The 16,119-nt window shown below is 46.2% G+C and overlaps 1 protein-coding gene across 4 annotated transcripts in view; it reads left to right on the top strand.

Moving 5' to 3' along the window:
- Positions 1 to 15,675, top strand: part of HOPX (HOP homeobox) — a 30,045-nt gene extending 14,370 nt beyond the window's left edge. For 2 of the 4 annotated variants that reach the window (XM_045079799.1, XM_045079798.1), the window contains exons 2-3: positions 9,268 to 9,424; positions 14,979 to 15,675. In XM_045079799.1, the coding sequence (XP_044935734.1) occupies positions 9,281 to 9,424; positions 14,979 to 15,056 (222 nt within the window). In that variant the 5' untranslated portion in view covers positions 9,268 to 9,280 and the 3' untranslated portion in view covers positions 15,057 to 15,675. Of the gene's footprint in view, positions 1 to 8,124; positions 8,254 to 8,618; positions 8,839 to 9,267; positions 9,425 to 14,978 lie in introns of those variants that run through there. The other 2 variants (XM_045079800.1, XM_045079797.1) reach the window with 2 other exon arrangements.
- Positions 15,676 to 16,119: the final 444 nt, after the last annotated feature.

The raw sequence follows: 16,119 nt of genomic DNA, 5'->3' as shown, positions 1-16,119 counted from the left end.
AGGCAGAGAGCCCGATGCAGGGCTCGATCCCAGCACCCTGGGATCATGACCTGAGCCTAAGGCAGACACTTAATGACTGAGTCACCTAGGCGCCCCTTGTTTTGTTCTTTTTAGGTAGGCCCCACAACCAGCATGGACCCCAACTCAGGGCTTGAACTCACAACCCTGAGGTCAAGGCCTGAGCCGAGCTCAAGTATCAGACACTTACCCAACAGAGCCACCCAGTTGCCCCCAAAGTGATGTCTTGAATGATCAGTACTTGGGGCTTTTAATTGTTTGTCCTCAGGACTGTAGTAAGTCAAATTTCACTTTGCTCTTCATTTTGCTGGGTTTCCTGGAATAGGGGGGTTCGAAAGCAAGCGGAAAGCAAGTTGAAAGTGGAATTCCTGAGAAGTAGTACAGTGAATTAGCAGCTCTACACAGCACGTAACAGCACATGTCAGATAGGAGGAAGTTAAAAGAAGGCAGGTCTTCATATTTTTTTTTTAAGATTTTATTTATTTACTTGACAGAGACAGAGAGATCACAAGTAGTCAGAGAGGCAGGCAGAGAGAGAGGAGGAAGCAGGCTCCCTGCTGAGCAGAGGATCCCAGGACCCTGAGATCATGACCCAAACAAAGGCAGAGGCTTTAACCCACTGAGTCACACAGGCGCCCCAGGACTTCATATTTTAAAGCCTTGGATTTCCAGCTGCAAAGAGAGATGCCATCTCACAGCAGGGCTGAAGCATCAAAAACCAAACCTGATGATACCTTCGCCTGACAGAGCCCAGGGGCACAGGGAGGTCCTTGGGATGGGGTGGGCAGGCGACCGGCTGGAATGGCACGTGTTCAAGGACAAGTTGGCCTCTCAGTCTTCCTGCCTCACTGAGTCAAGTGCAGCATGTTCTGGGAGGATGCGTGCATGTCGCTGTGAGCTGCCGGGGGTTCTCCATGCACCTGAAGCTGTTACACAGAGTCCAAAGCTAGGAACTCAGATCTTACTGTACAAACTTGAACAAATGTCCCCAATTTATCCATGCCCCAAACAACAGAGTCAGAACAAAACCGGAGATGGGCAAGTCTGTTATGCTTGTGACCTTGTGTCAGCCAGACGCCAGGCTTTCTCAGGAGACGTGGGGAGGTTTCTAAGAAGCCTGCAGAAGCAGCTAAAGGAATGAGGCTGCAGAGACCACAGCCAGTCAGCAGTGCTTGCCCCACACTGGGAAAGCCTGGCTGCCACCAGCACCTGCTAGTCGCTAAAATAACGGACAACAAGGCCAATTAGACCTCACAATCCAAACAGGTGATCCAGTGATATCTGAGAATCTCTGACATCAGTAGAGCATAGGGAAATATATATATATATATATATATATATATATATATATATATATATTTTAAAATTTTATTTATTTGAGAGAGAGAATGAAAGAGTAGAAGCAAGTGGGGATGTAGGGAGGGGTGAAGCGGAGGGAGTGGGACAAGGAGACTCCACGCTGAGCTTGGAGCCCGATGCAGGGCTTGATCTCATGATCCTGAACCCATGACCTGAGCCTAAATCAAGCGTCAGCTGCTTAACTGGCTGAGCCACCCAGGCGCCCCGAGAATATATGTTAAAGGTATAAATCAATGTTGTTGCCCAAGATACCACAAACTACAAGATACTACAAACTACATTTCCTGCCTAGGCCAGAATAAAAGGTAGGATTCCGAGCCTTCTGCCGATGCTAACTTTTCTCAACTGCAAAACAGGACTAATTCCATTCTGATTACTGAGAGAGACAGACCCAAAGAACTAATAACAACTCGTTTTTGAACTGGGGTTCAGCACCCCGTGCTCATGGCATCGCAGGCCAAACCCTTGAGCACGTTATCTGGTTTTTCATGTTTATACCGTTTTAAACCCACAGCCTAACAGTCTCTTTCAGACTTCCTGTCTATCCCTACATCCTTTCTTTTTCTTTTCCTGGGTCATTTGAAATTCATACCCATTGTTTTCATTCGGAGACTTTGATATTCACTTTGCAGGGGTGGGGGATGGAGGGGTGGATAATTGATATGGTTAACATGGGTTGGTTTTTTTTTAACTTTTTTTTTTTTTTTTGAGCACGGAATCAAGTCCTGACTTCCAGGAACTCTGTAAAAGGGAAAATAGGAACATTTTTAGAATCAGACCGACAAAAGATCTACTATAATTGGTTTTCCATACATCTTTTGCATTGTTTTTGGTGACCCATGGAAAGAACAAGCTACCCTAGAGACAACCCTAAACTCTCAAAAAATACCTCAAATCTCTTGCTTGGTTGGAACAGGAAATACTTTTACACAGTAAATAGTAAACATATGGAGCCTTTAGCCCCGAGAACTTACGCAAGCTGCATACACAAATAGCTGAAAGAGATTTAGGTATTACTCACGCATGAAAAGAAGACATAACAATTTTGGCAAAAATTTAAAAGTCTGGCAGTATTGATGAGGAGGTGGGGCAAAGGAAATGCTATGCACGGTTTGTACAGTTTTGTTCAAAAGAAATTTGGAAAAGAAGTTGATAATTTGTTATAAAGTTAAAAACCGCATATCTTGGAGCTCCTGGGTGAGTCAGTGGGTTAAGCGGCCGACTCTTGATTTCCGGCTCAGGTCATGATCTCAGGGTTTGAGATCGAGCCCCAAGTAGGGCTCCCTGCTCAGCAGGGATTCTGCTTGAGATTCTCTCTCTCCCTCTACCCCTTTCCCTGCTCACACACACACACTCTCTCTCCCTAAAATAAATAAATCTTTAAAGAAAAAAAAAGTCACATATCTTGTGACCTGTTCCACACATGTATTCCCTAGAGAAACCCTCCCAGATTCACTTCAGAAGACCTATGATTAAATGTTCCCGGGGCACCTGGGTGGCTCAGTAGGTTAAGCCTCTACCTTTCCATCAGGTCATGATCTCAGGGTCCTGGGATCGAGCCCCGCCATGGCAGGCTCTCTGCTCAGCAGGGAGCCTGCTTCTCCCTCTCCTTCTACTCCTCTTTGTTCTCTCTCTCAAATAAATAAAGAAAATATTTAAAAAAGAAGTTCTAAGAGGCAGTGTTCGTAATAGCAAAAAACTGAAACCAATCCAAATATCCACCAGCAGGAAAAGATCTAAATTATAGTATATTCACGAAATGGAAACATGAACGAATACAAATGAACTTCTCTACATGCAGATATATAGATGCATCTTGGAAAGATTCATCTTTTTCCCACATGTTGGTGGGAAAAAAGCATTCACAGAATAATCACATAAAATACTACTTTTATACAATTCAAAAATATACAAAGCTAAAATAATATGTTCTTTCAGGAATCCATACATATGTGATAGAACTAATTTAAAAATCAAGGGAATGATTAATACAAGAGGTAGAATCTTAATTTCCTCTGGGAGCAAATAAGCCATAAGGGTGGGATTGGGAAGGAAATACAAGTAGCTTCCATAGTCTTGGTCATGATTTAATTTTTAAATTGGATGGGGTTCACTGATGTTATTCTTCATAACTTACATGTATATTACAAATAATCCTTTTAATACCTAATGTCTTTCAAAATGAAAGTACCTACTTCCCTAATCTTCTAGGTAGACTTGATAGAAAACAACTTCCATGCTTTCCCTGAAAATGTCATTTTTAAAAAAAGATTTTATTTATATATCTGACAGAGTGAGAGACAGCGAGAGAGGGAACACAGGCAGGAGTAGGGAGAGGGAGAAGCAGGCTTTCTGGCAAGCAGGGAGCCCGATGTGGGGCTCGATGTGGGACTTGATCCCAAGACCCTGGGATCATGACCTGAACCAAAAGCAGACTCTTAACAACTGAGCCACCCAGGCACTGAAAATGTAATTTGTTCCCAATAATCAGATAAAACTGAGCAAGATGGATCATTGGTCTTATCAGGGATACCTTATTAAGAAAAAATAAACTTTTTAATTTCAAAGTAATAAATGCTCATTATAGAAAATGGAGAAAACCAGAAAAAGATACAAAGGAAAAAACTTTACATCATCTGTAGTGCCATAATTTACATATAATCAGTTATTATTGGTTTTTTTTTTTTAGTTTTTTAAATATGTAAAACTAGAATGAATAATAGCATTTAAGAATATATTTTGGGGGGTGCCTGGGTGGCTCAGTGGGTTAAGTCTCTGCCTTCGGCTTGGGTCATGATCTCAGGGTCCTGGGATCAAGCCCTGCATCGGGCTCTCTGCTCAGCGGGGAGCCTGCTTCCTCCCTCTCTCTGCCTGCCTCTCTGCCTATTTGTGATCTCTCTCTCTCTGTCAAGTAAATAAGTAAAATCTTTAAAATATATATATGTATATTTATATTTCTATTCAGAATCCTTTTATGTTATATGTATATGGTATATTCATAGTCTAATGTTCAGTTTTAAGTTCTATTATACAAGTTATCCATATAAATGATAACTTAAATTTTAGCAGTTCTCTCACAGGAAACTTTAAGAAATAGGAGAAGGGCAATCATTTGTCAAGTTTGTCAAATATTCTCCACTATAATTTTTGGCTTCTAAATCAATTACACATATTTGTATGAAGTGGAATTTTTCTTTTAATGACCTGCCTTCTTAAATTCTGATTTTAATATAAAAATACATTTTTCTGAAAGATTTTTAAAGGGTTTTATATTATTTCTAAATTTTTGAAAGCAGGAGAAAATTTCTCTGGATAATTCATTATTTTTTTAAATATTTTATTTATTTGTGTGTGAGAGAGAAAAAGCAGGGGAAGGGGCAAAGGGAGAGACAGAGGGACAAGCAGTCTTCCCCACTGTGCATGGAGCCCAAGGTGGGGGCTCCATCCCAGGACCCTGAGATCATGACCTAAGCTGAAGTCACAGACTTAACTGACTGAGCCACTTAGGTGCCCCAATAATTCATAATTTTAAAGGCAATTTCCCCATTCCTGTCCATACATATAAAAAGGGTAATAACATAGTGGGTGCCTGGGTGGCTCAGTTGGTTAAGCAACTGCCTTCAGCTCTGGTCATGATCCCAGAGTCCCAGGATCGAGTCCCTCATTGGGCTCCAGCTCCATGGGGAGTCTGTTTCTCCCTTTAACCTTCTCCCCTCTCAGGCTTTCTCTCACTGTTTGTCTCTCTCTCAAATGGATAAATAAAATCTTTAAAAAAAATTAATAACATGGTCCCCAATTTTTTTTTTCTGGGGTGTATTTGTGTATTATAAAAACTTTATTCCTTTAAGGGCAGCTGGGTGGCTCAGTCAGTTAAGCATAGTTTTGGCATGACTCTTGGTTTTGGCTCATGACCTGATCTCAGGGTTGTAGGACTGAGCCCCACATCCAGCTCCACGTTCAACAAGGAATCTGCTTGGGGATCTCTCTCCCTCTCCCTCTGCTGGTCCCCAATCTCTCTCTGAAGTAAATAAATAGAATCTTTTTTTACCTTTATTCCTTTAAAACCTCCTCAACCTACCATCTGCTCAACTGTTGAGATGATACACAGCATCAGAGGCACAAAATATTTTAATGCATTTTTACAGGTATTTTATCATCGATTTTAATGATTAAATTACAAAATCTTGTAAATAAGAGCTGAGATATTTTTTTATATCCCTTCCCCACTGGGTTCCTAAAGTAGATTCTGATTCAGGAGGACTTCGGGGGGGCCCTGGACATTTCTACAAGTGACCCCGAAGCCCAGCCAGGCATGAGAGCTACTGATTGAAGCTTAAGGACATTACAAACAAACAAAAACTCTCTTTTGAAAGCAGACTTCCTGTTAGTCTGGAGAGGCCGATCAATATTCCATTCCTATTTTTTTTTTTTTTTGTAAGATTTATTCATTGGGGACAGAGAAAGAGAGAGGGTGGGAGAGGGGCAGAGGGAAAGGGAGAGAGAGAAAGCCAAGCAGACTCCACAGACTCCGTGATGAGTGTGGAGCCAGATCCCAGGACCCTGAGATCATGGCCGGAGGAGAAATCAAGAGTCAGACATTCAAGCCACTCAGCTACCTAGGCATCCCCTGTTTGTCCATCCTGAGACACACTGACAGCTTGGGTGCTGCCCCTGGTACCCTGTCCAGAGTAGTTCAGCAAGTGATAAATGAAGAACCTCCACTTCTCTTGGGCAGCACAGCACATTTTCCTCACTTAAGAAAATACTAATGCTTCAAGGGCCCATGGGTACGTGGAAGTCTGCAGTGAACACGAAGGAAATTTGGGCCAAAGAAACTTGGAAGATGGCCTTAAAAAATGATTCCATGGCTTTTTTCTCTTTTGGCCAGCTCACCACAGGACTGTCTATGAGTATCTACCACTAATAACCATTTGGTTTGCTACTAGTGGCTTTACAAAGAAGTCCGATGGCTGGGAGACTGTGAGCTCACAGCAATTTCTGCAGGTTTGTAGAACCTGTAGAATTTGTAGAACTCGTAGAATTTCTACGAGTTTGTAGCACTGTCTGCGAGCTAGCTCATACAGGGAAATAGCTTTAAAATAACAATCAGGTTAGGGGACAATTGCCAAATCGCCAACCAGGTGTTGGGATTAATTAGGAAAAAGCCGGCCATTTTCATTTAACCTTTTGAAAAGGTTTTGTCTTCCCTTGACCACGAAAGAAAACACAACTACAGGACGCATTACTCTTTGAATGTTCCATAAGTTATGAATATAACAACCGCGACAACAGAACTTGTGTTGAGATTAAAGTTTAAGGAGCTTTAAAAATATGTTTAGTTCTTTTCATCTGAAATTGTCTAGACTACCTTCAGAGAGGCTTTTCAACAGTTTGCTTACTGGAAAGAGTTGAGAAGCTTTATAAGGCCCAGGTTACCAGGGTGATTTGGTTTTTACATTTCCTTGAAAAGAGAGCGAAGGAGAGAAGAAATGAAGCAACAGCCGTAAACACTTGTCCACCGACAAGGGCTGGAAGGACAGAGGTTTTGTGGAGAAACAGCAGGTGGATCTCACTCTAGAGGTCAGATTTGTTTGTTCGGTGTATCTTGGAGAAGTAGGTACGTTCACATGGACCTCCCACAAGTCTCCTTAGCAGCCAAACAAGTCCAGTGGCCCTTAGCCAACTAACCCACGGAGAACTTTGAAGTCAACCGGAAGTTACCCATGAAACCTCATACAAAGTCCTGTAACAGGAAGCCACACAAATAGAAAAGAAAATGCACCTGATTAAATGTAAGGACAGTAAGAGCCTCTGAGTTACGTAATAGTATGTAACAAAAAGAGATAAGTACATGCAGAGCAGTCCTTGAATCTGAGTCCAGTTTAGAAATCTATGTGCTTGGTTCATATTTCTGAAGGACTGAGAATTCTACAAAGCAAAAATTCTCCTAGAAAAGAGGCAGCATAACTGTGTCCATGGGATTAGATGGAAGGTTTCCAAGAAATAAAATCCGAGGCAGTAGTGTCTCCTCTCCTATACTCTTCTGGGCAAAATGAGCAGTGGTGGGTGTTTCCAGTGGGCAGATTAGGCTGGAGTTAGTATCCTATCAGGACAGTCAATGCTCTTTCCAAAGCCTCTGCCTTTAAACTGTTGCCCCCCTGATCTTTTCTGCCAGACTAAAGACAGGATGGCCTCCTGAGAAGGGTCTCGAAGAGTGCAGGACCGAAACCAAAACTAAGGCTCTCCCCTCTAGGGTGCTGGTTGTTAACTGGGCACGCTGGAATAGGAAGTCTTCCTGTGCCTCATTCTCCTGGGCTTTTCCAGGAGAGGACTGAAAATGGTCATCTCTAAGGTTCTTTCCAGATCTGAACTTCTGGCTCAAAGAAAAGGGGAGACAGGTGCCAACAGGAGAGGAGGTGTTTCTGACCTAGAATCACCCGTACAGATTTTTAAATGGGGGAGGGGGCATATAACTCACCTAAAAACAGAGATTTCCTGCTGACCTAACCAGTGCCTTGAGCCCAAGACTCCCTCTCAGTAGAATGGCTTCTTGAAATCCCTGCAAGCCTCTCCAAGTGACGCCGAAGAGCGGTAAAGACCTTTATCAGGGAGCGCAGGAGGCAGGTCCCAGAAAACCGTGTCCCAGTATCAGGGACGTTAGGCAGGCTCCTAGGCAGACTGCGGCTCCTCCCCAGGCACAAACCACCTCAAAACCCACTCAGGACTGTGCTGGATAATTTTGCAATGGTTTGTTTAAACAACAAACCAACCCGATTCCCACACTTGCGCTTCTCTTACTGCCAGCGAAGTCGAGCCCTGACCTGTCTCTGCCAAATCCTCCGGGACAGCTTCCAGACTGCAACGTCCGGCACCTCGGTACCTCTTAAATGGTGGGAAGGGAGAGGAGGGACGCACGTCTGCACCCCCTTTTTTTGGACCCAGTTCAGAGGCTATTTAGACATGGAGAGGATGCAGCAGCCAGTCTTGGTACCCCAAACCTGCCAGAGCAGTGTTTGGCTCTGAAGTAAGGAAATACAAGAGACTTTGAAGCTGGTCGTGCAGGGGGCTCCCGGCAGTAGCTACGCCACCGTGTCCAGACCACGCAAGGCCAGCGACCAGCCGCAGTGACTGGAGGCCGTGGATTCTTGGCTTCGGGATAATGGGGGGGGGGGGGGAGACGGGGCGGGCGGGATGGCAGAGGAGGTGGCAGATGGCAGAGTGACTCACACAAGCCCTCCAGGGGACATTTCTCCCGATGCTCAATTCCCGGGCGGGCGGACCCGACATCTCTGCGGACGCTGTCGCCAGCTCTGTAAGAGGCAGAGATGGGAAGCGCCGCTCCAGCTCCCCAACTTTAAGAAGTAACTTCCGTCCTTTGGGTCGTTTCTTCGGAGGAGGGGTGGGGAGCACCTGCCCTCCTGGGCTAGAAACCACTTCAGAGGCAGAAGGGCGCGCGGACCGGTGAGACGTGTCCCCACCCCCGCGACCTGTCGGGGCTGTCCCCGCGCAGCTCCCTCTCCCGCGGTGGGGCGGTGGGGGGGGGTGGGTGGGCGGGATTTGAAGGCGGTTTTCAAAATCGCCGCCGCGCTTCTTCCCCTCCCGCGTAGTCCCCAGAGCCTCGGGGTCAGGAGGGCGCGCCGCGTCATCTTCCTCCCGCCGCCGCCCCGGGCCCGGGCCCCGGGGAAAGTTGCCGTGAGAACCGCCCCGCACCGCCCCCAGTCCCGGGCAGGCCCGGAGGCCCGGAGACGCGCGGCTCGGCCGGCGGACCCTCGGGAGGCTCGGCCGGGGACTCGCGCGACCGTGCGCCCGCGGGAGGGGCGGCCCCGCGCCCGCGATCTCCGTCCCCGCCCGCCGCCGCGCTCACCGCAGCCGCTGCTTGCCTCCCCGCAGCCGCGCCGGGACCATGTCGGCGGAGACCTCGAGCGGCCCCACGCAGGACCAGGTGGAGATCCTGGAGTACAACTTCAACAAGGTCAACAAGCACCCGGACCCCACCACGCTGTGCCTCATCGCGGCCGAGGCCGGCCTCTCCGAGGAGGAGACCCAGGTGAGCCCGGCGCGCTCCGCACGCCCTTCCCCCGACCCTGGCCTGCGGGGCCGTCTCGCGCACGCAGGGGTGCCGCTCGCCCTTCTCCGACCTGCCGTCGCTACCGGCCGCACCCCGGGGGGAGCCCGGTCGCCGCCGCGCTCCCCCCGCCGCATCCCGGCGATCCGGCTCCGCGCGCCCCGTCCGCGCCCCCAGCCCCAGCCCAGGACCGTTCAGAATCCTCACGACCACCCTTCTCCGCGCTTCGCTGCGCTGCGCTCCCCCGCCGGCCGGGAGGCGCGCGTCTTCCCTGCTCCGGCTCGGGAGCTGCGGCCCCGGTCCACGCTCGCCTGGCTTCCTCCTCCTCCCGCAGCTCAATTTCTCCCCAGGGCGGTGAGCAAAACCTTCCGAAGAGGTGACTTGTGCGCCCTCGGAGGCCCCCGCTCTCAAATCTGTTCTCGAGAGGCGCGAAGGGACTTGAGCGATCGGCTGTAAATTCGGTCCTCGCGTTGGCAAACGAGGAAACTGAGGCCAAGAGGGAGAGAGTTGCCAGGATAGCAAGGGTCTTTCCACCGTATCACGCACGGCTTCCCCTTAGCGGCAGAGCTAACATTGTATATAGTCAGGGAGATTTCATATTTTAAAAAATTCCCGGGCTCTAAGATGTAGTCCTTTTCTGGAGTTTTCCAAGAAGCAAAGCATCTGACATTACAACTGAAGGGAGTGGAAGCAGATGTCCCATTAAGTGCGCTGATTCATTTATCTATTTTTAAGAGTTCCTATGTTATTCGGAATATTGTTTAGAGAATGCAACACTGCTCACGATTATTAACCTCTAGGTGCAATGTTGGCTCCTTCCGCTGACTTAAAACAAAAAAAAAAAAAAAAAAAAAAAAAAAACCCACAACTCTATCCAGAGTTTTTCTAACTTCTATTTTCCCCCTGGTGATGGAAAGACAATTAGTTATGCATGATAACACTACTTGGAACTGCCCTAGCATCTCTCCCAGGGGAGCCCAAAGCACTTCCACAATTGTAGTCTCAGCTCTAAAGCAGAGACGGTCTTATTTTTCCCATTTTATAGACCAGAGCATCAGGCATTTTGACCTCTTCTCACCTTGAGCCATACTCAGCTGAGCCTTAAAAGCTTGTAATGGGTGCTCCAGGATAGTCTAGAACCAAGACCCTGGATCCCAAGCCTAAAATGAGTTTTACTAATTAAGCCAGATGCACTTTGGAGAATTTGCCCACAGAAAATCCTCGCATTCCTAGGTCAAATAGAAAGTCAAGCATATCCCTTTTTAGCAAAAGGGACGGAGGGAACAGCTGTCAGACTACCCAGAACCAGAACTTAATGGAAGGTGATTTAATGTAACCCAAGTCCTGCAGTTCATATTTCTTGGAACCCCCGGAGGGTGTAGCTTGCTGAAGCTTTCTCACTTAAAAACCCCACACTATATTTAGAAAAGAGGAGTGATCAGAGAGATAATAATGTGTCTTTTAAAAAGGCTGTAGATTTATTGTGGGCGCAGTTCCAGCTAGGGGTCTAAGCTGCTCTCAGCCTCTGTTACTCCCACGGTAAATCACCGTCACCAGTGAGGCAGAATAATTACGTCGCCCTCTGTGATGGCTGATCCCTGCCAGGTCCTGTGCCAGGCGCCCTCTGTGTACTAAGTCATCTGTGTGTCACAACAGGGCTCTGCGGTAGGTAGCATTAGCCCAGCTGGACAAATAAGAGAACCAAGGCACAGAAAGGTTGGATAACTGGCCCAAGGCCACAACTAGGAAGTATCAGAGCTGGGATTTGAACCGTGGCAGTCTGGGTCACAGTCCAGACTCCTCTAGCTCCCTTGTTGTCTTCACAGAGAGAAAGAATGGGACTGACTAGGGGATGGAGGCGAGGGCCGAACCTTCCATTTCTTTCTTTCTTTTTTTTTTAAGATTTTATTTATTTATTTGACAGGCAGAGATCACAAGTAGGAAGAGAGGCAGGCAGAGAGAGAGAGGAAGGGAAGCAGGCTCCTTGCCAAGCAGAAAGCCCGATGCGGGGCTCGATCCCAGGGCCCCGGGACCATGACCCAAGCTGAAGGCAGAGGCTTTAACCCACTGAGCCATCCAGGTGCCCTGAACATTTCATTTCTGGTGTATTTTTTCCTGGAAAAAAAAAATCCGTAGATTACATGGATTTTCCATGTATTAGATGGGGAAAAAAATCTATGTATTACATGACAGACATCCCGGCTATGTTCAATCTTTTCTTGACCGTCACCTTCTATGAAAGAACTGAAATGAAATCAGGTGAGGGGCAGGAAGAAAGAAAGGGTGCCTAATTCTTTTTGTGATTGAAGTCTACCAAGTCAGACTTCTGACAGCAGGTTCACCTGCCCCCCCTCCACCACACGGCAGCCACTCTCCATTGCCCGCCCCCCCCCCCGCCACCATCCTCAAGTGAACAAATGATAGATGTAACCCTGAAATGAGTGGGTGTAGGGGTGAGTCAGCCTCAGAGCAGGGCCCCTGGCTTCCTTTTCCTGCCACAGGGCCAACACCTTCTTCCTCTCTGGGGCTGCCACAGCTCTCCTTGGCCCTCTGCCTTCCTGTATGGACCCGCAGGGGAGCATCAGAGAGCCCAGAGCTCAGAAGGAGGCAACATTTAGCACCCCTTACTTGCTTTTGGTCCCATTTTCCAATTTCCCATCCTTTCCACCCAAACTCTTTTGCAGCTCGCTCCATCCCCAAGTGCATGGCTTGGTAAGAATGGTTTCTTCTTTAATCATCTCAACCAACATATATTTATTTTAGAGAGGGGGAAGGGCAGCAGGAGAGAGGGAGAGAGAGAGAATCTTAAGCAGGTGTCATGCCCAGTGAGGAGCCCAATGTGGGGCTTGATCTCACAACCCTGAGATCATGACCTGAACTGAAGAGTTGGACGCTTACCTAACTGAGCCACCCAGGCACCCCTCAAACAACATTTATATTTTTTTAAAGTGTCTTCTGGAGATATAATGCCCAATGGTGAACTTTCAGGCATAAATAAAATTCTGTTACATTGTAGCAGGTTTTGCTGGGATTCTAAATAACTCCGTGAAGGCCAGGGCCACGGGGCCTACATATAAGCTGTGTCTGGTGTCAGCATGTCCCTGTTTCTAGTCTTTATCTCTGTTGCCCCTTTCCACAGGGAGAGATCCCCAAAGCTAAAATAATATTTTATTTTATTTTATTTTTTATGCCTGATCCCTCACCCCTACTAGAATCGGAGTCATATTCCAATTCAAATAAGCATGAGATGCTCGTTTGACACAATGAACTAGAGCTGATTCATATTGCTGGTACTTTGGCAGGGGAAGGAGAGATTAGAAGTTTGAAACATTCTCTGACATGATGACACTGATGACCTCTTCGTAACTGTCCCTCTATAGGACAGTGCTCTCTGCTATTGAGGGGACACCTGCAGGAACCAAGAGGGAGATGAAGGGAGCTCTAATGTTAATAACTTTTTAAATTGCCTTTGCTGGGATCCTAGAATGGGTGTTTTTTTTTTTTTTTCTTCTCATGGCAGTAATAAGATACCTCCTCCATTTAAAAGATAAACCTTATAGAATCCCAACCCCTGTGTCTTTTATTATTTTGAAGTCAGTGTTAGAAGGGGCTGGGAAAGGTCTTTTATCAGTCCCTGGGGAGGTCAGGAAGACCTGGCATTTTCTATGATCACAAATTCAAGCCCAGTGTAGCTGGCCTTGGTTCTTAGGGAGGTTCCCAGTATCTTTATCTCCTCTTAATGCCCTGGGACTATTCCCAGAACTCCGTGGTTTTAGTTGTTGGACGTTTTATCAGTGGAATAAAGACCTCTAGAGGTCTCCCCCTGAAATGAACAAAATGTTAGTTACTAGAGAAAAGGACAGGAACAATGTTATTTTGCCTCCATCCCTCCCCACCGCTGTGTCTAATTATCATCTGTTCACTCAGAGTAAATAAATCCCCATCAATGGGGTGAGGTAATGAGGCATTCATTTATGAGCCAGTGAGGGCTGAATGTCTTTCCCAGGGGATGACTGAAACAAGGAAGAAACGAATAAAGCCAGGTGGAAAGTTCGTATTGATATGAGGGAGATGTGATAAGACTCACCTCTGGAGGGAAAAAGAAGCAAGCGAGGTGTTTGATGGTTTTTGTTGGACAGCAACTCGTTTGCCCAATTATTACATGCCCACCTGATTTAAAATATGTATCTTGAGAAAATTGTTACGCTTTTCTTGAACCTCGTGCCATCCCCCAGCACCAGGGTTCGCTTTGTTAGGCATGTGGACGCCAGTTTTCCAGTTCACAAATGTGGTCCTTGCCGAAGTTATTTTTGGAAACTGTCCATTAATATTCATTACTAGTATAGAGATATGGGTGGCTCTTCTGAATAAGGCCAGCTCATTTTGCCTTAAATGAATCCTGACAGAAAATGAGACTTTCCTCCTCCAAGTTTTAATTAGTCAGTCTTGAAAACGTCGCCATGTATTCAGCAGTAGTAACGGGAAATCTTATTGAATCAGACCTTGTCGCCCCAAAACCCCCACAGAGCTACCTCATTAGTGAAACTGGCGCCATGCAGCTCTCAAATATTCACATCTCACAAAAGAGACCATGGATTTAGGGAAGGCCCCAAGATGCGATGCTTCTGGACAGGGTCCTTGCCTTTTACCGTGCTGCTAAGGGGTGGGGGTTTTCTGTGCACAGGGGACCGGGAGACCCAGGCTGGCGAATAGGCTGGGATGTAGATCAGGTTGGCCGGGAGGAAACTGGGTTTTAAAAAAAAAACATTGTTGAGGAGGGACTAGTGAGGAAACAGAAACAGCAGACACTGATCCTCATGGGAGCCGATGAGTCAGAGGGCCCTGTGGGAAGTCAGACCTCACGCTTTATTCTCCTGTTTCCCAGCCTTTCATGCATCATGGCAAACATTGGGAATGATGATATTTCATGTCACACTGGGACAAACAGGCAAGTTGCTTGGGTAGGTGACCACTGGGGACTCTGCAGTCCGGGGCCTTCCCACAGGAATCTCTACGGTGATCAGTTGTCTGTGAGAACTTGAGGAAGCAGCCCTTGTGCTAGCAATCAAGGATGCGATCAGTGATGATAAAGTGAAAACCGTCTCTGCTTTCGTGGATCTTTTATTCTAGAAGGAAATGTAGACTAAAAGCAAGTGAGTAAACATAGTAATTACAAATGGTAAAAGTTCTGTGAAGGTAGCAAAGTATTAAAATAGAGAATAAGAAGATGGTTGGAGAACCTGCTTTAGGTTCTCACAAAGTGGTTAGGGAAGACTTCATTGAGAAAGTTCTTTTTAAGCTGAGGCCTGAGAATGAGAGAGAGATCATCAGATAAAGAATGAAGACAACATGCTAAGCATAGGAAATAGCATGTACAAATGTCCTGGGGCAGGGAAGGTAAGTGTCACAGTGAGAAAAACCATCCCCCTGGACACATTCCTTTCCAGTTGGGCCACAGAGGCTATCTTTTAGAAAAGGAAGGGATGTTCAGTTTGCCAGTATGTGACAGGTAATTTTGCACATTTCCTTCCTCCAGAAATGGTTTAAGCAGCGTCTGGCTCAGTGGCGGCGATCGGAAGGCCTGCCTTCAGAGTGCAGATCCGTGACAGACTGAGGAGATGGTGGGCACTGGCAGCTGCCCTCCATGAAGACCATCCGCCATTTCTCTCCTCGGCTTAACCCAGCTTTTTGGTTTTTCAGTGTAGTGCTGTGTGTTCCATTGTTAGCTGTCCTGCTATTTAACACAACATTGTATTTTTTTAATGTACATAACCAGAAAAGAAAGTAACCCTAGGCAAATCCATGTAGCTTCTGTGTAAAGCAGTGGCTTGGCTGGGAAGCGGTGAGGCTTGCATTTCCTTTTGGTTCTTGATAATAGATGGTGTGAAAATCATCTAAGTTTGCCTTTTACCATCACATCTCAGTACCAATTTATTTTTACCATCCATTTCAGAGTAGGCAAGGCCTCTGTTGAAAACATAACATGAGGAAAACAACTTAGGGAAGTAGAGTCAGAAGGAAATGCTTCCTCCCTCATGTTAAGTTTATGAAAGAACCCAGTCAGGCTGGGAGTCAAAAACTCCAACTGGCCGAAGACCAAGTGACAGGAAAAAGATCCACAGAAGTCTTCGATTTACCTTATTTAAATGTATTTGTTAAATTTATTTTACTAAACAAAGTGAACGGCTTTTTGTCTCTGAAATATTCTAAATAAAAACTTTTTTGGTTGAAAATGTACTGGGTCCTCTGCAGGTTTTTAACTGAACAATCCACGCATCAAAGAAAAACAGAATAGCTCCAATGTAAGAGCAGACAAAAGAGCTGTCATTTTTCAAGTCCTTGCTACTCAAAGTGTGGTCCCTACCGGCATCCTCAGCGCTAGCTACAAGCTTCTGAGAAAGGCAGACCTCGGACTCCCATCCAGACCGACTGAATCAGCATCTGCGGTTTTAACAAGGTCCCCACGGGTTTTACAGGCACATGGAAGTGTGAGCGGCACTGGTGTGTCACAGATCCTACAGGAAGTGTGCACCCATTTTCTATTATAGCACATTATTTTTTTTAAAGATTTTATTTATTTATGTTTTTTCAATAATTTTTTTGGGTAACATATAATTTATTATTAGCCCCAGGGGTACAGGTCTGTGAATCACCAGGTTTACACACTTCACAGCACT

The sequence above is a fragment of the Mustela putorius genome, unplaced genomic scaffold (genome assembly GCF_011764305.1).
Source record: "Mustela putorius furo isolate JIRA1106 unplaced genomic scaffold, ASM1176430v1.1 tig00000430_pilon_pilon_pilon, whole genome shotgun sequence".
Lineage (NCBI taxonomy): Eukaryota > Metazoa > Chordata > Mammalia > Carnivora > Mustelidae > Mustela > Mustela putorius.
Note: the sequence above shows the minus strand (reverse complement) of the source record. Positions and strands in the feature narration are given on the sequence as shown.